The sequence below is a fragment of the Dinoponera quadriceps genome, unplaced genomic scaffold (assembly GCF_001313825.1).
Source record: "Dinoponera quadriceps isolate SergipeBrazil2010 unplaced genomic scaffold, ASM131382v1 scaffold591, whole genome shotgun sequence".
NCBI classification, from domain to species: domain Eukaryota; kingdom Metazoa; phylum Arthropoda; class Insecta; order Hymenoptera; family Formicidae; genus Dinoponera; species Dinoponera quadriceps.
This window is the reverse complement of record NW_014554680.1, coordinates 243,063-267,342: the sequence shown is the minus strand read 5'-3', so window position 1 is coordinate 267,342 and position 24,280 is coordinate 243,063. Positions and strand designations below refer to the sequence as shown.

The 24,280-nt window shown below is 41.3% G+C and overlaps 2 protein-coding genes and 1 long non-coding RNA gene across 11 annotated transcripts in view; 1 reads left to right on the top strand and 2 right to left on the bottom strand.

The window, feature by feature from the left end:
• The window catches only part of LOC106740808, a 55,200-nt gene extending 41,372 nt beyond the window's left edge, over nucleotides 1–13,828 (bottom strand). Inside the window, exon 1 of the mRNA XM_014612204.1 lies at nucleotides 13,319–13,828. Within this exon, the coding sequence (XP_014467690.1) occupies nucleotides 13,319–13,400 (82 nt within the window). The 5' untranslated portion in view covers nucleotides 13,401–13,828. The remainder of the gene's footprint in view (nucleotides 1–13,318) is intronic.
• A 106-nt stretch (nucleotides 13,829–13,934) lies between these two features.
• On the top strand, nucleotides 13,935–16,855 carry LOC106740811. 2 transcript variants are annotated; one of them, XR_001374127.1, is made up of 3 exons: nucleotides 13,935–14,097; nucleotides 15,213–15,599; nucleotides 16,077–16,855. It is a non-coding gene; the product is annotated as an uncharacterized LOC106740811 (long non-coding RNA). The 2 variants fall into 2 exon arrangements; XR_001374128.1 differs by having other exon boundaries at nucleotides 16,072–16,855.
• Nucleotides 16,856–16,947: 92 nt separating this feature from the next.
• On the bottom strand, nucleotides 16,948–24,106 carry LOC106740810 (serine/threonine-protein kinase VRK1-like). Of its 8 annotated transcripts, none has more exons than XM_014612218.1 (12): nucleotides 24,037–24,106; nucleotides 23,212–23,361; nucleotides 22,818–22,853; nucleotides 22,202–22,374; nucleotides 21,990–22,115; nucleotides 21,680–21,876; nucleotides 21,343–21,589; nucleotides 21,057–21,254; nucleotides 20,312–20,535; nucleotides 19,940–20,193; nucleotides 19,625–19,770; nucleotides 16,948–19,363 (listed from the first exon to the last, which is right to left on the bottom strand). In XM_014612218.1, exons 4-12 carry the CDS (start codon nucleotides 22,365–22,367, stop codon nucleotides 19,272–19,274), a joined length of 1,650 nt encoding a protein of 549 aa, XP_014467704.1. In that variant the 5' UTR covers nucleotides 22,368–22,374; nucleotides 22,818–22,853; nucleotides 23,212–23,361; nucleotides 24,037–24,106; the 3' UTR covers nucleotides 16,948–19,271. The 8 variants fall into 8 exon arrangements, with proteins under 8 accessions (XP_014467704.1, XP_014467706.1, XP_014467700.1 ...); XM_014612220.1 differs by having other exon boundaries at nucleotides 23,212–23,336; nucleotides 24,037–24,094; XM_014612214.1 differs by having other exon boundaries at nucleotides 23,857–24,085.
• Nucleotides 24,107–24,280: the final 174 nt, after the last annotated feature.

Here is a 24,280-nt window from a genome sequence, read left to right as displayed (position 1 = left end):
TTCACCACAGTAAACCATGTTGTTCGACAGGAAGAAAAAAACGGCATTGTTTTGAGGAAATGATATTCGGTTTTCGATTTAAAAAAATTTACCGCCTAGTCACCGTTTTTATTTCTGCCTCTCACAAGAGACACGTGCGTTTAATCATGGTATAATAGACGGTGATAGACAAATATCGCTTCATGCACCGTTTCAACGGCTCGCGAATGTATTCTCAGGCGATATCGAGTGACATTTCTCTGAGATACATACGGTGATTACTTTCATGCATACAATCTTGGCCGCTGTCATTACACCCACGACGCTGTGCCCGACGTAATAGGAGCGTAACCGTGCGCGCAAGCGCGCTCATGGCCTCCAAGCTTTTCTCTCCTTTTTTTTTTTTCCGTTTTGTAGCACTGTGATCGGGGCGCACATGGGCGCCGCCGATACTTTCAAGCCGACTAATTGCTAACAAACCAATTTAGCTCATTTTTATTCCGAGAACGCGACCGGCCCGGGGAATGACTTCCCGTTGCACCAATATTCTTGAAATTACTCGGGACGCCGTTCCGCTCGACGAACGATCCGACTTGGAAGCTTCATTCGTTGGAACCGCCGTCGACGAGATTTTCGCAACACAGAAATCGGACGGAAATTAATCGACACCCGTGATATACGTCGCGATTGTTGGGTAACGCGTTGGCCGAACAGGTTCGCGCGACGAGATGTCCTTCTTTTCAACTTTGTTTACTGTTACGCCACTGCACAGGCGACGTATCTCGCCTCCCACGTGCCCTGCGCGGCCCACCCGACCAGAAATGCTTGTACGGGGTGTCTCGAAAGTGGTTATCTCGATAGGAGGATTGCGCTTGTTGCATCTAGATGTGAGTAAAAGATACGAACGCTTCTGTCATTAAAATTCGTTGTGCGCACGAGTCGCCCGAGACGATACAATTGCCGTGCCTTTTCGTTAATATCTGTTGACGATCCCGACATCGAAACATTTTAACTCAAGTTTAGATGAAAATGAAGCTTACTCGCGCAATGGAAAAATTTATACGGTCTGTTGAGGTGTTTGAAATACGCATATCTCGCAATACGATAAAAATAACTGCCAATTTCCTAGTTTGGTTCCTAGCGTTCTCTGCATTACGGAAAAAGCATGTGGGTAACTCGTGGGATACCACGTGCGACACACTCAGAAACTGTGCTCCCTAAGAAAAACAACTAGACAAACTTGACTGAGAAAACCAGTCTATCCCTTTTTAGTGTCGTTACAAGTAACCTGATTTTCAAATACTGTCAAAGTCTATAAAGAGAGAGAAAAAGCGATAGATAGATAAAGAGAGAGGGGTGAGGGAGGGGGAGAAGAGAGAGAGATGAATAAGAAATGCTCGGTGCTGCAAGTGTGATCGAAACACTAACCGAGACTTTCACAGTCATATGAATAAGAAAATCAGATGTTATTGTTCGCGGCATCACGCTGGTGCTCTCTCACGCGCTTCATATTCTCAAATTAGCTTCTTTTAAGTAGCTGCAGCATGCTGCGTTTTGATCTGCTCACGACCTACCTCGTGTACCCGCCGCTCTCGAACAGCGAAATCTCTCGCGACCCGACGCGCGCGTGCCGATTATATGACAAATCGAACCGATTTATCTCGCGGTCTCGTTGAGAAATCGCGCGAAGGCGTTCTCTAAAAGGTGCCACGAAGCGTGCGTTATTTATACGATTGGTTTTAATTAACGAGGGCTAAACACAACTTTCTCGCCGGAAGAGCCGCCACCCACTGACTCGTGTGCGAAGAAACGCGCACCCTTCGATTTCATCATTGTTAGCCGCGTCGGCGCTTTTCACAGCGATTCTTAGCGCTCAACGATGCCGTGATGATCATCGGTGATCGGTGCTGTGATATGCGTCTTATTAGAATTACAGTAAAGTTAATAAAATAATTAGTCGGATCTCAAAGAATCAATTACTAATTTTAAGTGCAATTAATTGCATTTACTAATAAAGAGTCAATTTGAAGAAACGACATATATATCTCGCATTACATTTAATTATTGTATCTTTAAAAATAATTACGATAATCAGAATAACAATAATTTAAATATTACTTAAACTTTCACGTGATCAGTGAGAAAGAATTCGGCGGTCAACATGTTAAACGAAATAATCCGCTTTATTGTACGGATTAATTATCAGGTCGAAGATGTGGTTTCGCGAAGTGTAACACAATTGTAATAATCATTATACAGCTCATTAACTAAACGAACATTGAATGTATAATTAGATGCGATCGTCGATACAACGTCGGCATTCGATCGAAATGAAAAAGCGCACGTGTCCAAATTCAGCGCGTCTCGTTTGTCTACGTTCGCAGCTGCGATGGAGAAGAACCGATTACAGGAGCACGGCTGCATCGCGGTGGCCCTGTGAAAGGAACGGAATGGAAAGGAGCGGACCGACGCGCCGCAGCACTTCGCAAACTCGATAGAACGTGAGGCGTGCTTTTCACCGTTAGCCGGCTGACAACCTTCCTTCAGACGAGGAGTCACTCTCGTGCTCCATAGTCGAATTCGTCGAACCGCGATGTTGCACACCGGCGATTCCCCCCTCGTCGCGGCATTGTCAGTTCTTATCGAAACGATTCCCCCCAGGTAAAAAAGATTAGACGGATTCTGCTCGCGACATCGCGCGACGAGTCGAATGAGTCATCGGCTCGAGTCGCACCGTTACTTTTATTAGTCAGTAAGCGAACGAAATGAGCGAACGTTCGATTTGTATAACGAGGACATCGTTAAAATAGCCTCGACGGGCGGAAAGGCGTCGTTTAAATTTCGGATTCAAGTGATTCCCGAGAAACTGCTCCTCGATTTCCTCGACTTTTGAGCGTTGAACGAGACTATTCTCGAGCTATGTCCCACTTCGACCAAGTTGAACGTCTTTTGGTGCTCGGAATATCAATACATCGGATACTCGCGTTATAATTCTGTCTCGACGAAACACACGAGCGGATGAAAAGAGGACGACTTATCTCGGGTTAGCTCGCGGTATTGAGGTGAGTACGCGATTCGCATGCGACACCCCGTATACTCGACGATGTGAGACGCGCGTAGTACACGAAGAGTCGACGGTATTTGCGAGCCGCAAATTGATTTCAGGCTGTCTGGTCGTGGCCTTTTGGCACGGGGCTTTGTGTAAGGCGACACCTTCCCAGAAATACTGCGACACACGTGCGACGTAGGACAGGGTTCCGCTACCTGTGTACATAAGCGACCATCTGTTCCGTCAACACACTTTTCCGACGAGATTCGAAGCACGAAAATATCGGAATACGAGGAAACCCTCGTCCGTGATTTTCCTGTGCAAACTATTACGACGCCCGCACGCACGATGTCATCTCAGGTTGATATTTACGGATAATGCGTAGCAAGAAAGAAATAGAAATCTCCCTCAATCTTTTTAACACAAATTGCCAAAAGAGGAGACTCTCTATTTTGAAATAAGATTATTTCTGTGTGTCATATATCATATTATTTAAATTTTTTAATTACTTCTTAAATTCTTAATTTTTTTTAATGATATATAAATACAAAATATAAATTAAAAATAAATAATAGTAAGTAAAAATAATAAAGAAGTTATATAAAATAAATGAAGACATATATTATTTTCAATAATATATATGTTAGGCTCTTTAATTAAAACTAATGGTAATGATATAGAAAGTTAGGACCGAATAAAAGCCCAATACAGTTACTGTTTGCTGCATTATAAATTAATATTAATATAAATAACAATATTACAAAAATAGAACATTTCGACTATTATTGTGATCATCTTCAGCCAATTTGCATAAAAATACCAAATCTGTGTACGTGTGAAGCAGTGCAGACAAATATATATAAAATTCAGATAAAAGATCAAGCTTGATGTCTATAGTATTGAGCATGTTACAAACGTGAGGATAATCTAAAGAAATGCTTTTTCGAGGTCGGTAGGTCACATCCAGGATTATAATGGAATACAAATATCAATCGTGCCTCGACTGTGTCATATTAATTTCATTCATATTCATATTATTGAACAGAAAGCGAGGGGTGCAAATACAGTTCTCAATTCACCGATCGTGAATTTTCACAGGTGTTCCTGAGACCACACGTTCGTGAGAACGCGAAACTAAATCACGTTCGCAGTTAAATGCTAAAAGATCGCGCCTGCCGCAGTTAAATTAATCAGCTAGATGCCCGACGACAGACCAATTATACGGCTCGCTCCACTCGGCGAACGCATTCGCGATTCCTGCGACTCAATGTAACGGACAGGTAAACGCGCTCCAGGCGACTTTAAATCAACTATCTCGTATAATTGTACGCTCGTATGTCACAATGCCCGACTTCCCAGGTTTATCTCGCCTATCCGCATAACGTTCGATCCGATCGTTTTCATGCTCGCTACAGCATTAAGTACTCGTTCAAAATTCACGGCTGTAAATCATGCCGTTATGCATTCGAGATCAATATATCTGCAGTTACGATAGTGCATACGGGAAAAAAAGAATTCGGCTCGTGTAACTGATCTTCTGTCGTCTGAGGATTAGACGAAATGGATCTCAGTTATAGGAACGGAAAGATTTCCGTAGGAGAATTCTATTCGACTAATTGACCTTTGAAAGAAAATTGTTGTTGCCACAAACAACTACAAACGAAATGCTGTTTCCATATAGAAAAATGTATTTTTCAAAAGTCGGGTGCCAAGTTCACAGAGGTAATCAATTTTTCTCAATTTTTCTTAATTATTTCAACCAAGTTTTAAAGCCAAAAATATTCAGACGAATGTTTTCGGTCGCAATAACAGAGATATCGTTCTTTCTATCCAAAAATTTTCGTCTGGTCCCTATATAATTACAGGAATTAAAATTTTTTTTCCATACACAATCGACGATGTGTATTATATTCCCTTACGTAATATTAGTGTTAAATGTATATTTTTAAGATCCTATGCAAATTTCTAAAAGATCCATTACTGACAAATTTAGGAAGGCTAATATCTGGAACGTGCATGGCGCACCTCCAACGTGACTTGGTTCTTGCGGATCTTATCGGCGTCGGCAGTGCCGCTTCGCACTTTCGCAATCCTGCGCGCAGGCTACGCGTGACATTCGTCAAAATATACAAGTGACGATATGTAAGGCTAAGCTAATTATTACGGCCGTCAAGTTTTGAAACACCGACTGTCTTGCGCCGAGCGATTACGACATCGCACCCAACCTGCGTGTCACGTGTGTACATGGAAATAGCGGCGTAACATGCATAAAAGAGCAAAGAATTGTTTATATATTCCGTGAATTCCGTCCACGTACCGATATCGTATCCGCATACCGCGCTAATATCGTCGATCTCATCCTTGAGAATAAAATTCTTACACTGATAAAAAAGTACTTTGTATTTTCAACTAATTTCCCAGTAAAATCATTATAGTTGGAGATAATTTTTATTATAACATCAGCGATAACTTTGCATGCACATAATGCTAGATTACTTTTTGTTAGAACAATAACAAATATAGTTGGTGCCGAAAATACCGAAAATGACTTGAGATACTGTTCTTAATTTCATTGAGATTAATCCTAGAGTGGTCGCGTGGATAACATGCGTCCCCTATTATAAATTGACGTTTTCAATAAAAATTCGCTTTAGAAAATAATAATTTATTTATTCATCATAATTTACTCATCACAATCATAAAAGATCTTATTTAAAACGGATGAGAGCAGTCTCTAATTGACAAGTACACGGAGATGCAAGATTTTTTGGGAAATGCATTTTAATGTGCACGGATGGCACTTATTGTACGGATGTGCAATTATTGTAGGGTTAAATACATTTTTTCTCTCAGTGTACAAGTGCCGTAATTCTTAACACATTATTGACACACGACTGTTCTTTACATTATCCAACCCTGTCGAGCGTTTTGACTGGTTTTTACCATCGACGGGACACAAGATAATTCATGAACTGGTTAACAATGTGCTCGGCTGGCAAGGTACGATTTTTCCCCATGATGGGTCTACAATGTGTTAAGAAAATACAGACATTTGCGCACAAGATAACAGTCGTTTCGAAGTTCAGGACCAGGTACTTCACATCACAGATATAGATGCGCACACATAGTACGGATAGACATCAAAGGAGAACGAAGAGGAACGGTGCCGCGAGCGCCGACGTGGCGCGCGCGGGTCGAGGGTCAAGCGTGACGAGCCGATTTATCGGTCGGATCTCGTGGCGCGCGCGATTCCGGATTCGCTCATTGTGGACTGGCGTCGGTATTTGGCGGATAAGGACGGGATAAAAAAGCGACCGTGCGCGTCCCGATCCGGCGCGACACAGGGCTCTCGTCCCGCTCGCCTCTTTTCCCTTCTCGTCTGCGATCGGACTCGCGTGTGTATACCCGGTACGGCCGATAAAACCGGATCCCCGTCAAGGGGGTTAAGTCGCCAAGATGCCTAATGTCGCTACTCGTTACGATTCCCTTATACGTAGCGGAGCCTCGCGCGCGAATCGAGATAAAGGTTCGTTCACACTCCGCGCTCTCTCGTGGCCGGTTCGGAGAGACCGCCGGCCGGCGACTCGCGCGCTCGCTCCTTCGCTTCCTCGATCCCGCGATTTCGTCGATTTCGCTAATGAGGAAGACGCGTTTCGAGCCGCCGAGGCAAGTTTCGTATGCGGATAATTAGGTGTACGGTGAAGTTCGAAACTTCCGCGCCATTCGCGTGTGTCCTCCGACTCAAATTGATTCGATGACCGTTTATTAATACCGATAAACTGAATTTGCAACTTGGTGGTTCTTATGATCCTTTTGGAAAATATTAGAAAATATTACTTAGTATTTGCGTACACAGAGAAAAAGGTTTCTTTAGGTTTATTTATTTATTTAGGTTTAGTATATATGTTTGACTTGGGTTTGTTTAAAATAAACAATATAATTTAATATCGAATATTTGGTTTGAATAAAAATTTTTCACTAGAGTAAACCATGTTGTTTGATAAAATGAAAAACAGTATTACTTTGAGGAAGTATATTTGGTTTTCCATAAAAAAATGTCATTATATATTAAATATTATTCTACTGAAACAAAAAGAAATTCTTTAATATTTCTCTAATATAGTATTAAATCATATAATGTTACTTCTTTCAAATAATTTATTGTTTGTGATAACTATTGTAATGTTTGGATGAAAATACAAAAAATATATATTAAATGACATTTATTACGTAAGAAACGAAACATTTGTTGAATCAAACATTCGTTTGTTTGTTCCATCCAAGAGAGAAATTTGTTTCAATTAGATAAATTTTATTAAACCCAATATTTTTCTCTATGTACAGTTCTCCGACTTTCAATTGAAATGTAAATTGGAAGAACTAATTTGCTACAAGCAGAAGTTAATAAATCTTGACATGAGTAGCAACAGGAGTGGTCGCGTTGGTCGTGCATTTATTACAATACTAGCTCGTATAATCGCCTCAGTGTCGGGGCGCAAAAGGGCTAAGAGTTTATGTTTGCCGAACGTCAATTGGAACGAGCACGAGCGAACGAGAGATGATAATTCGCCCGGCGAAAATCGTATCGCGGCTCGCGTAGGCGCGGACGCAATCAAAAGCTGCGGAGATACGAGTTCACGCGAAGAAGAACAAAGCCCGTAAACATCCTCTCGGCCGTCGTGGAGAACGACGGACGATGTAGGGCGGAGAGGAAAAGGGCTGCGCATGATACTTGGTTAGATACGAGTTATCCAACGAGTTTCGCGTCATCGCCGAAAAGAAATCGCGATAAACGCCAGATAAATGACAATGTCATAATAATCGTCATTCAGCTCGAAACACCCCTCAAAGTTGAATGAAGCGAAATAAATGAATAAAGAATAAGTCAGTAAAAGATATTAACGAATAAGTGGTAAAAATGAATAAAAATATAGAAATAAATAGCGCGGGACATAACCACCGAATCACATAAACTGTTTCAAATGTTAACCCTTATCGGACGCTGGACGATTTTATCACCATACTGTCGACGTGCAAAAACGCAAGTTACGCGAAAATTCCGTCAGCAAGCTCGGACACGAAAAATCGTTCGACGAGCGGAAATCAATCTCGCGTGCCCTACGCGCCGAGGTTACTCCGCGATGACCCGGCGTTGCGAACGTGAGATTGATTTGGTCAAGTTTAGGATGAAATGGAAAGACGGCGCGAAGAACTCCTCCGTCAGTGGGATGCGCGTTCCGGTCTCTCGCGAACCTGCGCCGCCGCAGGCGATGCGGTTCTCCTTTAAAATTTCTGCACGTGCAAGCGAGGCCGCGGGAAATCAAGTTCAATGGCGTCTCGGATGAAGATCTAAGCTGGCCGCACACGCCGGCCCGTGCTTGCGTACGACGCGTAAGACGTACTATGTGCGCGGAGAACCTGCCACGAAGAAGCGCGTCGTACACGACTCTCTCTTCCGCGGCGGTCGCGTGGGCATATTATGTCCATCCACGTACATATTTTTCCGCATACAAATTGTCCTACCAGAGAGCCGCGGTCTTTCCTACCGCTATAACACCTTAACGATACGCATCTTCCGTAACTGCGAATGCAAACAGGCTAGAGGCGTCGTCGTGCGCGCGATGTCTACCCTATAAAGTCACGTTGCGTCGAGTCCGCGATCCCTTCTCGCCTATATGTCCTCGAGACGGCAAATCTCTCTATTTGTATCTCAAACATCCTCGTATATTTTAACAATGCTTAATAAAGTAAGCGAGACCGCGTAGCGAGTATTATAAAGTCGGCCTGTGTGTGTATGCGTCAGAGCAATCGAGACGTTTCTTTGTTCCTCCGGTGGGCAGCCACACAGAGAGTGGGCGATTTCGATGAATTTATCCCTTTATAAATTGCAGGCGATAATGACGGTTAGTTGAATCGTTAAATGTACTAATATATCCGCCATAACAGGAGTATCGTATTAACGTCTCGTTCGTTACTGCTCTATCGCCTTGGAAAAAAACGCCGAGGACGTGTGTGTTACAGTCGCGAGAGCGTTTTCTCGCGGGGCTCGGCGTGTTCCTCGTGAAGAAGCGGAGAGCAGCAGAAGCAGCGCGCCCACGCCTCGTCGAAGCCCACGCTACTCTACCAGGACCGTAAGTATCGCGGTTGACCGAGATGTTGCTCTCGCGCGGAATGCCTCTCCGCGACAACGCGCAGAACAATCCGATATTTTATTCCGAACGTCGGCCGATCGCGGAAATGCCGCGTTTGAATGCGCGTACGATCGCGTTCCCCGACGGCTGCGAGAGAAGCTTGTCGCGCACGTCGACGTCGAGATCCGCGGCCGTTTCATTGCCTGCACACGGAACTACGAAGCCAGACTCGTACAAGAGCACGTATACTCTGTGTGTGTGTGTAAGATACAGCGGTATCGGATTCTCTCAGCGATATGTATTTTATCCGTCCGCGGCGGGGATTATTAGATCGTCGACAGAGTTGCTTGATTTCGTTCGTTTGGGGTTAAAAGCGATAAGGATAAAACTCTAGGAAACGATCGATTAAGGTCAGCTCGAGCAGAAAGAGGAAGTGTGGGTGCCTTGTTACGCTTCTGTTTACATTATTTATGCGAAGCTTTAGCAAAATTCTAAATTTGGCAAATGCATAGGGGAAAAAAAATTAATCTTAAATCAATGGTAGATATTCTGACGTATAAGCAAGTATGTTATAATCTTTTTAGAAGATTTTTAGTCAAGATTCGATTGAATTTGTATTGATGCAAGTATTACATGCACTCAATTCAAGACTAAGAATCTTCTATATAATATTATAATATTATAATATTCTTGCTTATATGTGAGAATATCTATCATTGATTTAAGACTATTTTTTTCTATGTAAGATAATTTTATCAAATAAGACTCTAGATAACGATCGATTAAACCAGTTTGTGACGCCGATTTGCATAGAAATAGAAATAAAAATATAGAAATATCTTGTCATACTCCTCTTTACATTACGTAAGACTTCGATAAAATTCCGAACCTGGAAAATTTTAGAGAAACGCCGAGTAAAATTCTAAATAACAATCGACTAATATAAGTTTCCGACGCTGACTTGCGTAGAAATAAAAATGTGGACGTCTTGTTACGCTTCTGTTAATATTCCTCAATTTTACTTAATTATACTTCAATTTAATATTCCTTAATTTTATTTCAAGAATCTTACTTCAGCGAAACTTCGAACCTTGTGTCTGTCGGCACTCGAATTTTTACGCACGAATGCTCAGAATTCGAGGCATTCGGAAACACACGTGCACGTGAGCTCGGAACTTTCGAAATTTGAAACGTTAGAAAGTCAAGAGTTCACGAGCGTTTGTAAGGGCCGCATTTAGAAAGTACGAGTCAACATATTTTTAATGTCGTTGCCAAAGGACAAAGGTACAACGCAGTCAGAAAGAATTAAGCAATAACTTTCGGACCGTCGTTGCGGCAACATCGGGACCAACGCCTGAAAAATCCAGAAGTGAAAGAGAGAGAGAGAAAGAAATCGGCCACACGAATTTTCATTTGTCTTTTCGAAGCAACGCAACGCGACTTTACAAGCGGCGTAAAAGGGCAAGAATACACACGACTCGCTCTCATCTTACAGAAGAAAGGAACGCACGCGCGTTCGGCCGTCACTCTAAGCTGCATCCGGCAAAGCGGCAGTTTTTTGCGCCACGCCGGGTATTGCATCCTTAAGCTCCGCCACTTGTCTTGGAAGTGGTCGTTCTGCCGGCGCGAGATGTTCGCGGCTCTGCAAGCGGAGTTGCACTTCGCGGGCGCAACTAGAAGCGGCCAATCCGGAGTGGAACATGCGAATCTGAAGATTTTCTTGTTCCTTCTCGCGGATCGTACGATTTCAGAGCGTCCGTAGAGCAGTGACAGAAGGTTGATGTTCGTTTTGATGTTCGCCGCCGCTGTTTCGGATTCGGTCTCGCCGCTTCGCGAGAAAACCGACAGCGGCTTCGGAAGAACGCGGAGATTTCTCTCAGGGAAGCTCGGACTTTTTGGAACGATCCACGGAATCACATGAGCTAAACTGTATTTTCCAGCTGGAAAATATTCCGGAGTGAATGAAACCGGAGATGGAATAACCGCGCGACGTGGCGTTATGAATCCGGCGAGCTTTACGCGCCGATTTATTGCAGACGATCAATCCCGGTAACTAATCTCGAGTTTCGCCTCCTCGCGACCTTACGGGAGCTTCGCTCAACGTGCGTAATGTCTCAATTACGCTTTTTATCATTATGAAATAGTGTATATTTTCCACGCGTACTCCGGGACTTTCTAATTAAAGAGAGGCATTGCGCCAGGCGCACACGGCAGCATGTGTGTGTGTGTGTGTGTGTGTGTGTGAGAAAGAGAGAGAGAGAGAGAGATCTTTAACCTTTCATCGTTTACATTTAATCCGGAAAGCAAGAAACCGCAAGGTGCAACGGTCGAGTCTTGAGTGGAAAAAAGAGCGACTTTGGAAGAGAAAGAGATGAATTTAAAAGACGTACATGTGTTGCACGATATCCTCAAGCAAAGTTGGCAATATTCCAAATTTTTTTGATAAAATTCATAAGCAAAATCCGGTAAAATCCGATATTTTCTGAAAAACCCAATAAAAAGAGTGGTCTTTCCTATTTTTAATTCTGTCACTATTGTTTTTCTCATTAAACTAATCGAAAATTTGATAATATCTATATTTCCCAAGTTCTTGTTTTAAAAATATAATTCCTATATCAATTTGAATTAAAAAAGATTTTATTGTTATACTGATTCTATTTTTCTTTAAATCACTGCAATATGATTTACTAATCATAAAGCAAATATATATATTAATCTTTCTTACAGTTTTTGCCAATTTATTCTATTCAATAAAATTCGGGAATAATAAAAATCGAAATTTATCATAGTTTTTTTTTTCACCTACTAGAATTTTCCAGCGAACTCTGCATTAAAGTATAGCCGATAGAAATGATTTTTCCCGAGAGAGAAATATTTCTCTTTCCAGAATTGCCAAATGCCTCCATTTTATCTCCATCATAATTAACGGCGGAAATGTCACCCTAATTTTATAAAGAGGCAGGATCCCTGTCCTTCACACGCCCCTCGACGTTTAATGGTTTCTCTTCCCATGCCACAGAGCTTACCTCTTTTCTCGAGTAGTAGTATACTTTCTACACTTATCTATACCTTTATTTTTTCCTTCCTTATGACGTTTCTAAAGCGCGAACGTCAACCACGCTAGCTGCGCGCGAGACGGTAATAAAAGCGTGGCTGTGAAGGGATCCTTCGCCGTGTCTGTGCGCGCAAAACGCGGGAGTTCCGCGCGATTGCGCTTCGTTTCTTGGCTCTCAAATGGTTAAACGTGCCGAGAAAGGCGATCGCATTATTAGGCGCAATGAAGGCGCGCGACGAGCTCCGAGACGCGCATTAATTCGGGTCGCTCGTTTCGAACGCATACGCACTTTTATTCGCGACGGCGATGACCTCGTGTCGGATCAAAATGCGGGATCGATGCAAGTGTGAAGATGACAATCCAATGCATTTTATTAATTCGATTTGTAACTTTAGCGCAACGACAATAAATATTGGCGAGATTCGGCTACTTATTAATCCATTAACGGCCAGTATTTCATTTAAGAGACATTCTCTTTGCATAAGGTAAAATGACATTTAAACGCCATTAATCACAATTTTAAGATTTCACTTAAATGTTGCACAAAATAGAAAATGCATTTTTCACTAAGTTTCTCCGTATTTTATTGGATCGTTCCCGTTAATAATGATCAAGGAATATGGTTTCGTCGCACCTTCATGGCTGTATCAAAAGTGAGTTTATTTGAGAATTTTAAACCGTTATCTTCGACAAGATAGTTATGGTCGACGAAGGTCATCTCCGCGATCGACATGAGTAGTACAGGCGTTTGTAAACACGCAACTAACGTATTCGACGTCCAAATTCCCCCTGCTTATCCAACTAGCGAGATAATCCGCGATGGGACGGAGATCGCTAACGCGAATCAATGAACGTAAATTGGTGTAACTGACCTTCAAAGTTCGTATCAACGAGAGATCTCGTCGCGCGCATCTGCAGCCTATTTCGATCTCGTATTCCGCGAACGCGAACGACATTTTTCAGTGCAAGAAAATTCCTGACCGTTGCCGCGCAATGCGAAAGAGCGCGAAATACGAATTTTTGAGGTTATGGGGGAGCAACGATCTTTCCGAACTCACGTTGGTCACGTTAGACGGGAGAGAAAAACGTGGGATCTTCACTCACCGAAGAAGTCCTCCCAGCTAACCGAGCCGTCGGAGTCCACTGCGCTGGCGTTTGCAGCTTCCGCGTCCGCCTCGCTGCCCATCGCGACGTCGTCCACTGCAAGTCTCGACGCGCGTCCCACGTATGGCGCTCCCCGTTCGGACAACCAGCGGCAGCGGTAATAATCCCTCGCTGCTCGTTACGTTCCCGTGGTAACGCGCATCGGTCATCTCACGTCACATCGCGCGGCGTCCCACCGGCCCGTGTCGAGTGAACATGCGCCGACTGCAGCTGACATCTCCTCGGAACTTCGAAACTCGTCGGCGGGTGAACGTTCTCGTGAGCGAGAAGGAGAGAGAGAGAGAGAAACGGACACACGCGGCACACACGGCACGACTGCCGGACGAGACGCGACTGAGAAACACCACCTCCGGGGACCGATCGCGCGCCGGACGCGGCGTACCGAAATTCACCGAGGGTGAACGATCCCGGACGGATGGACGGAGTTTCCACCACCCAGAGCGGCGCGTTCGCAGGACGAGGCACGACTGACGCGGTCGGCGCGCGCGCGCGACGTCCGCCGAAACTTGCCGAGGGTGAACGAACGCAGGCCAGCCGCGCGAACGAAACGAGGGTGAGCGCCGAGCCACCGAAAAGCTCCAATTGTTGATCAACAACGGACGCGACTAAGCTCAAGCAAATAGGATTTCACGCGTTTTAGCAGCGGAGAATATCGCCGACCGACAGCTCACCGCGAATTACCCGGCGTGAGGACAGTGCAGCTTCCGATACATTATACCGTTCGTATATACTTATTTTGGCTGCGATTTTCTGCGTTGTATCGTTATCCGTGTTGGACCTCGCGTCTAAATAACGTTCAGAATTTTCAAATTTTTCTGGAAAAACTCAGCAGTTGGTATCTCGAAATTGTCCGAAGTCTCTGAAGTTGGCTAGAAAAATGGTTCGATTCGTGAAGTCAGGCGAGACGCAACAAACGGACGCTCTATTTTCCTGCTTATGATAAATGCTCGAATTCTCCTTTATGCGCGAATCAAAGATTGACCGTTTGAAATTTCAGACGTTGCGAATCGGACAATTTCCTTTGAACTGTTCGATCATGCGACATCGTTCGAGTTTTTGGCGCAAATTCCGATTAAAAGCGAAACCGACACACTCGTTACGAAACGAGAAAATAGTCAATTTCAGTAAGCAAGAAACATTAAATCAATTTTTCGAAACATTGATTTTATGTGGATTTTATAAACATTTTGGCATAATATTTTATAAATCTTTTCAGACTATTATTTGATAATATTTCTAAATATTAAAGTTATAGTGTAAAAATATTTTTAATGTTTGGATTAAATATTGTTAACAATAGAGTATTAAGAATTACATATTTGAAAACGCTGCATGTTATAAAATACCACTGCAATAGCATTGTATTAATGATTCTTTGCTTACTGGGGAGTTCCTACTTAGACCATGTAAATCAGCTTATTTCTGTCCGTTTTCATTGCAAATGTTGGTTAGATTGAATTAATCTTTCAGCACTCTCGTTCTTTCATTGCATCACTTCACTCGCCAGCATTTACTTCAATAGTTATATTGCATGTCCGAGGGGATTCCCAGGATTGAATAAGCGAACAGTAACATGACATCGATGTTATAATTTCCCATTCAACAATATAGCTGTTACATAACGCATGCATTATATTGCATTTACATTGTTGAAATGCATGAATTTCCATTGAATCGAATTGTTTGTATGAATGCTGTACTCATTGTTGAAATGCATAACTTTACATTGAATTTACATCGAATGTGCATTGGGAAATTAAATATCATTGATGTTATGTTGCTGTTAGTTGATGTTTGCCGGGTATCTATTTACCTCTCTATCCGTTCATTCTAGTTGTATTTTCGCGCATCTGAGACGGAATAATGGCGTGCGTACTTATGACGGACAGAAGAACGAAGCGTGCAGAAAGTGCAACCACGACATGCCTATCGATTATCGATGAACAATCGCAATTTTTGCTGGTTCTTACGGGTCGGTGCAACGTGAGACGGCTGAAACGAACGGATAGACGAACGAACTTTGCACCGGCGAGTCGGCGACGACCGGCTGAATGCGCCGACTGTCCTCCGGCCTCCATTCCGGCGAGAGCATCGGCAATATGAATCGAGTTCGGCGACAAGCAGCAGCCGGGCCGCTCGGAGAGATCCAACGACGAAGTGAAGCGACAGCTAGGGTTAGTTGTTACGTCGATACGAAACGCCGACACAGACCATCTTCTCGGTGAGTTTACACTAATATGAAATTTATAAAGTTTGACGGAAACACAAGCTCCGAACGAACAGCTCAGCTCGTGAGCCGATTCGACTAGCACTGTCAATTTCGACTTCTCGAATTAGCAACTGAGTATGCGGCTAATTTCAGACGTTACAAATTATTGATTTCTCTAACGATAACTGATAATAATAACGTCCGAAGTTAGCCGTATATTCGGCTACTGAGAGACTCGAGTACTTGAAAAATTGACAGCACTTGATCGACAAGCCGTTTTTTAAATGTATGCACGGGATATTGATACGGTTCTTAACTAGTATCGAAGGTATCCCTGTTGGGAATTTCTAATGGATTCCTGTGAAAATTCAAGGGAAAATTCATGTGAATCCATATAGAATATTCAAAATCCGTATAGAAATCAACATGTGGTCTGTTCTTTTCTGTGTACGTACGATATTTTCATATGCATTTCTTGAATTAGTGCAGCCAGTTCAAAAACTGAAAGGAACAGACCAATGGTGTGTGAAACCCACATAGGAATCCACACGGATCGTTACCTAGGATCTGGATTTTGCCCAAAATCCCCGAGAGCAACGATGGCTTCCCACTTGGTTTTTTCAACAGTTTGGCGAGCGATTATCGATTTCGAAAAGACGCGAGACTCGAGTAACGCTCGTCGTCTTTTTTATATCGCGTAAAATTTGTAAGGCTTTAAAAAGTGTCCAAGTTTTCATCGGGATCTCGCCGTGAGCTGTCAGATCGTACGTCGAGTAACGTGTCCGAGTCGTTTCTACGTGAAAGCGGAAATTCGAGACGCATTGCGTAGAATATTTACGAGTTAGGGCGAAACACGGAGCAAAAGATCCTCTACCGAATATTGCCCAACCGGCCCGCCGTGTGAAAGTCGCTGTACATTCTTTCGAAACCCCCACGCACGCTCGCGTTTATTTTTCGGAGGAGCGTGGAATACACGCGTGCATGTATGTATATTAGGGGCCGCTACGCACTCACTCACGCACGCACGCACGCACGATACGTCGACGGAATCGCCGTTCTATTATTAGACCGCCGCGGCCCGTCTCGTTGCATCCGACGGCGGAATGAATGGAGAATGTAACCCTCTGAATATTAGGACGTCGTTCGCCGAACCTTCTCGAACGAAACAGTCTCTCGCTCGCCGGAAAGTGCGGATCCGCACGACGAGAGAGACTTCCTTCCTTTCTCCTTGGAGAATTTTTTGGAAATAGAATTTTCTCGCGGCCGATGCGATTACATCTTTTCTCTCATGGCTGCTCTCGATATACCATATCGTGCATACGTATGGCGATATAAAAGTCAAGGGAACCATCATTCGGCGTTGATGTATACGTTGCCTTTTATTTCGCATCGTAATATGCTCATAAACAATATATACTGAACAGTAAATATCGCTCTAAGGAAATGCAGACGCGAATACAGTCTACGACAAATTTGTTTACATACATTTTCTTCTTGCGTTATCTATGCCTATAGTTAAACGTACCGGCTAAATTTATGTCGTCGCGTCTTATGAAACAATAGTGTAGCTTACGATCGCGTCGCAATCTCTAGCAATACTTAGGAAAGCGCAATCCCCCTCGCGCCGTACCGTTAGTTATTACAATTACGACATCTGTCTTATTGCCGAGCGAGATATCGATTTGTACAAAGTAATCTAACGACAAAATTTGGCCGTTACTTCTTCACGGGAGAATAGAGATTTTTTTTTTCCTTTCCTTTTCGCGAAGAGTTCAACTTATGTTTTATCACAAGTATCCCTCGTGCGAAATTGAGCGGAACAAAACGGTTTATTGGATATTGCGGGACAATCGATATACCTATCACGTCCGCGTTTAAGTATAAATGTAAGAAGTTTCGCATAGAAATACAATATAAATATATAGATGACGATTCGGGGAACAATGATTCGTTTCGAGTTTTCGTGGCACAGGTACTAGACAACTCAGGGTGACATAAATAAATTACACAATGGTATTTTTCTTTCGTAGAAAAAAAAAAGATTCTAACGCAGAACTGTAAATCTATAATCACGATCACGAACATATTAACAATGATTGAACGTCAATTAATAATGTTCTATCTATCTAAAATTATCATAAATAAAAGCGCATGATGATACTGCAATGATATACCGTAAAACCGTAATGACATTCTCAATATACATAGAGTAAGCTCGGGAATTACGTTATCGAGTTCTTTATGCATATGGTGTGTATAAAACAGTGAAACCTGATTACATGTGAATGTTACGTTAAGTGAAGATGAATCTTATCCTCCTGCAAACAAAAAGTACCGATTTTAAGTGTCATGACGAAGGTAAACTAAACGTCGAAGTAAACTAAACACACGTTCACGTCTACGTTTTGCTTACAATTATATATGTGTATAAAGTATATATATATATATATCTCGTACTGCTATAAAAGTATATAACGTATCCTCGTGGATCCTTGTATCCTCATAGATAAGTATACAAATCAGCGACATAGAAATGAAAAAACGTATTTACATATTGGCCTTATTAAGAACAAAAGCATATACTTAGATGATGAACACCTGCGCTATCTCCTCTTATCAATTTCGCATGAAATGTTAATCGAGTCAGACATCTGCGCAATTTCTTCTTAATATCTTATAAATCTTGAGCAGCTAAGTAGAGCGGAGAAAGATACAGCCGTTATGGAAAAATAAGATTTTACAAGAAGCATAATATAATATATTCAAGCGTCACGTGTGTCCCTTTCGTTTAACATTTCTTTACGATATTGCACAATAATTCTAAATTAAAATCTCGCTAAAGAAGGCATACACCTCTATCTGCATAATTTTTTTTTCACATGGTTATCTCTTTGTTACTTACGTAAATAAGTTGTAAATTAATCTTTGTTTTATCCAAATACTTTATATTATTATTTTGGAACACGATTTTTTTTTGAACACGATCAAATCTAGCGATTGCAAAGTACAACTGTTACAGTGTCGATTTTAACGAGCTGGATTAAAGATGAATGTATCAGATGTAAGATTTAATTTCGGATGTACAACGTGAATTTACAAATGTCCAATAAAATGTAACACGATTTTACTATTTAACCTGCTGGACACCCAGTGCACATGTAACAAAGCACGTTCAACATAGAATTGATATAAGAATCGCTCGGAGCTCTTTAGCGCGTTACGTACTGATTATTTTGTCTGATTTATTAAAGTGATCTCACATTGTGTGTTAAAGTTACATAAATTCGAATTAATAACGAAATTGTAAAGTTCATGATCTTGGTTCGGCACCTATCAATATTTGAGTTTTCCTATACGAATATTATTAATTCTATTGGATCTCTGCGGATTCGTGAGAGGAAGTCGTTTAACATTATTCGCTAGTATTATTATTAGTTTGTTCGCTATACAACTATTTAGAAATCTTATATTATGCCTATCGCACAAAGTTATCGAAGAACAAAACATTGATGAAGCAGTCTTAAATAAATTGGCGCGATGTGTCATCGTCGATGGATGTGAAATTTTGTCCAAATAATACTTTATTATATATTCCCTAGTCGCGCGCAGCGAAATGAGGGAGAGAGAGAATGCCGATGGTATCAGTGTCAGAGAAACAGTCTCCGTAATACTAGTCGGACCGATTTAGGAAGACGGCCCTTTTCTTCTTTTATGCGTTACCGTACTGTCAATAGGATTCTCTTGCATCCGTTTACGTTGCTCTTGAGTTCCGAGTCCTAATATGTAAACATATAGAATATGAAATTAATAATTTAACTTCGTCGATATAAAAGGTAAATTGAGAAATGGCACGACCGTGACATCATATGTGCGGAAACATGACATTAATTCAGAATGTAAAATATTGCCTTATAACATTTCGGGAGAAAATGTCGAATTTTTGGAAAATCGCGAAACTATGGCATGTCATAGACTAAAAATTCGGTGCGACACAATGATCGAGCCATTTTGTCTTTTCATGCGCAACACAAACTTACGTTTTAATTTCGCCACACGAGAACGTGTTACACGTAATGTACTGCTTTCCGAGTTGGATTCGGAAACGAATAAATCGGTACTCTTTTTCCTCAGTCGCGCGATCTCCTCCATCGCCGGTGTCATCCATTTTGCTTTGAGTTCGTTACTGTGGTTCGGGGAAAAAAAAACAATCGAGTATTAAAAGAAATGAAAATAGCACTTATTACGCTTAGGTTCATCATTTATCGATAAAAGAGAGTTCAGAATATGGGCCTTGGTAGTATATTCATGCCCGTGTAGCATGCTCGAATGAATCGATAAATTTGAATACTAACTCCGACGATTTTGGTAATGATTTGCTATGCCTGAACGTGCCGGATTGCTTTTCCTTCATTCTACGAATCACGTCCAGCATCGCGTACGTTGGCAACGACGGTGGTCGCGGTGACGGGGGCGGTGTGAGAGGCGAAGGTGGCGATTGAGTGTTAATTTTCGCGAATTTGTCCGGATGCAACGCCAATACTGCCTCCCATGAGAATTCTTTCCTCTGAGTTGGACGCTTAGGCTGCGTGTTTCGCGTTATTCGTATCTAGGATAGATACCATTGTAATAAGACACTTGAATTATAGATTATAAAAGACACAAGAATTATAGATTATAAAAACAGGTTTGAAGATTACGTCGAGTTACTTAGAGTTAAATTTTACCTCGCCATTCACAGGCCTACAAGGTTTTCTCTCCCTCAGATATGGGCGCTCGAAAAATGTGGAGCACGTAAGATTTTCATTGGATTCTTTCATATAATAAAGATATGAAGGTATATTGCCGTCCTGACTGCCGCCGTATATAAACAAGTTCCGTAAATAGGTGTAATTGGGTTTAGTCTCGAATTCTAGCTCGGTGATATACTTCATATACTCCAAGATCGCGGCTGTAAGAAACGAAAAGTTAAAATTGGGATTAAAGAATATAATAAATTAGGTTCTTAGATTGTGAAAATAAAAAAATACAAATATGTAGACCTCTGAGAGCCAAACATTGGAACTAGAAAAGCACGAATTTCAACGCTTGGCTCTTTTAGACTCTACGTATTTGCATTTTTTTATTAATATAAAGATCAGATCTTATTTTATATGCCTGTATATAATCAGCATGCGCATTACAAGCATATGAATGAGAGGAAATACAGGCCTAAAGGCTAACGCAAGAAGAAATTATCTTATTTTGCGCTTTTTCTAATATTGATTCGGCAAAAAAATCTTTTTCCGTTTTTTCCTGTGTAAAACTGGTTATCTTTTATGAAAGAAGGTGAAAGATCATAGACATAATAATAGCGATTATCTGCTTGATGAATAATTTCTTTTCAGTCAACGTGGTCCAAAGTCAAATTTGAATTTCAAAATGAAATCGAATTATCTGACCGATTCTATATTTGACGAAAAATTTACAAACCCGGCGGTTTTTTCTTGTCAGGGAAGCATTTGTCCATAAACAACGATAAGTCTGACAGAAGAACTTCCTTTTGTGCGTGAACTTCTTCTGGATCTAGTAAACCCATCTCGTCACTATTCTTCTCCCACGGCAGCTTTCCGCACAACCATTGTATAATATTATATCCTAAAGTTTCTAGATCTCCTCTTCTTGAATGTGCTGAAAAGTATTCCCATTGATGAGAAAAAATTAATACCGTGCGTAGACGCGCGAGATTTTTTTTTTTTTTTGAAAATAATCGGCATACTTCCATGATGGGCGTCCCGCGATGTGTATTCTAAAGTGCCTTCGTGAGCTCTTCTCTCGTCGTGCACGAACGATTTATGCTGACCAGTTCCTGTGCGAAAACGATACGCCAGTCCATAATCCACCAAGTACGCTTCGGACTTTTCCCTCCCGATTCCGTCTCCGTACGTGCCTGCTAACAGGATATTTGGTCCCTTTATATCCGCATGAGCATATCCCTTACTATGAATATACTCCAGCGCGTCCAACTGCAAGAAAGATCGTAATTTCGGCATGTCATATCACCATCGCCATCAACTGTGAGATCCAGAACGCATATCGCACGATTTAGATTTTACCATTTGTACAGCTAATGTGTTGACGAGTTTCGTTGGCAACTTTCTCCTGTGCGATAGAAATAACTTTCCGATGTCTATACCATATCGCGGTATTATCAGAAACCTGTATCGTTGACCTCTATAAACGTGAGATCCCGATCCTTCGTACGTAGGAACACCGATCCTTCTTTTGCCTTGAGACTTACACCAACTTTCGACTGTATAGATATCAAAAAGTTAAAGATATGTTTATGTACATTCTTTGTATATTTATTTTCTCCTATTTTTTTCTTTATCTCCTTCTGTGTAAAATATTGAAAGTTATATTTACTCATGTGCCTGCGTGCTGCCCTTATGTAGAAATTCATTTCAACGAATAGTGGCCCATTATTATGCGGTTCAATTTTCACAACATATTTCGCATCTTCCCCAACAGGCGATGTAATATCATTGGAAGCTGCAAATTAAAAGATATTGTTACAATTCAGAATAGTTATATCGAGGGTTTACAAGTGCAATCGAGTCATATGTATGAACATTTACCTAGGTATATGTCTCCGAAACCACCATATCCAATCGTATTCCCTAATTTCCACTTATTTTGTGTAATATCTATCAAAATTTCTCCTGCTGGCAATTGTGCCGGTAATTTGCAGCCTGCGGCTGCTACCCTTTTCACAGGCACGTCTTCTACACGCCTTGGTGGCATTTTATCACTATCATACACAATATATTTTTACTTTCTCTTTTCCTCTTTTCGCGCAAATAATATATTATATTTTAGGCCGAAAATCACATGGGAGATTTGCAATGTAGAATTTGTTTTCTGTACTGTCAAAATGATATCATAAGTGTTTGTTTTAAGATTTAACGTGAAAATGTAATACTAATATACTGATTCAACTCATATAATTTCTTAGATTATGAGAGTTTATAAGAATATATTGTACAAATTAATCATGTAAATTACAATAATCTATCATTAATTTTTTAAAAGGTTAATGTATCTTTCTCAACGTGTCCTTATTTGTGTATTAATTATACAAATGTATCTTCATATTTAAAAACCACATATAAATATTCCTGGCATATTACTTTCTTTACAATTGTTACAGGTAAATTATTACAACATTGAAGATGTTTATATATATACACTTACATTTAAGAATAAAAGACAGATGTTTCCTCTGTAATCCTAGACGACATGAAAAAGCATATTGGTTAAGACAAATATGTGTGCAATTTTTTAAATGCAAGTTTATAATAAGCAAAGCACATTTATCATTCTTTATATTTTTAATAGAGTGCAAAAGTTAAAGCATTAGAAAAATGTATTTATTTTATACTATTCATACATATGTATAGTTTAAATTATTAAAACATTCTATCAATTAATCAACAATGATCGATTAATTAAGGAATGATTAGAAATAATTGTAACAAACAATAATATCATATCGACAATATGATTCTTACAAATTCTAAGAGCATTTGTATCAGTATCGTACAAATTTTCTATATTAAATATAGCCTATGACTATAAATATACTCACATGATGTGTATGTATTTTTAAGGAACAATTTTTATCAGCTTATTACTTAACGAAAGGAACACGTATCCTGCATCCTAGTGTACCTTGAGCACTCACAGTGAAATTGAGATTCACAGTTTAGTTGGCTATCGAGAACATTCTAAGTGTTAGCTACGAATTTGCAAACGAGAAAGGGACAATGTAAATATAAATATACATATGTATAAAATATAAATATTTGTGTGTATTTTGATATTTGTGTGTGCATATGTATATACACACACACATACACACACGCGCGCGCACTACCGTTTTCAAGATAATTTCATGTATTGCTTGCGACGATCAGCCGGCGATTTGCTTCTTATACTTGCTCTTTGTATTTCGCAATGAAAAGTAAGAGATCGCCGGTATAGAAACGAGAAAAACTGATAAGCAATCAATTCTTTGAGCCCGCATAAAACCAAGTATCGTAGTTTGATACTAAACCAATTAGGACAGAGCGAGTGAAAAATTCAGTTTATTCAATTGATCGGCTACTGATCTGCAATTCGCAATTTTTCACGCGTGGTCTGATACGTTTTTCACGGGACAACGGTTTCGGCACAGTACGGTCGTGTTGTGTATATGTTAATGGAAGCAACGTCTCGTCGACGTTGACGTTACTATGTGTGTCGGCCCTTCGTCGTCGTCGCGCCCGTACAATGCTGAGCAATTTGAACGGGAAGCACACTTTTGAACGTCGTACATGCGTGTCAATGCCCGCAACAGTTCGTCGTCGTAGACGCCGACGTAGGACCGACGCTTGTCGAGTCGCCGCAACCCACGCTCCGTCGAAGTATTCACCTCTGCCCGAGTCGGATACGCACTGCCTCAACTGCCATTACGCGAACGGAAGCGCCGATCAGCTGAAACCATAGACCTGAGAATACGGCAGAACAGTAGCCGTGCAACGTTCGGACTGGACGGGGAAACGCCATGATTCAGTGAGGGCCGAATGAGCCAATCCGCATCGCCTCGGCTCGACTTGGACAACTCGGCTTATCCGTCATTGGCTGCCTTTCAGTCTCGATTTATACTCGATTTCACC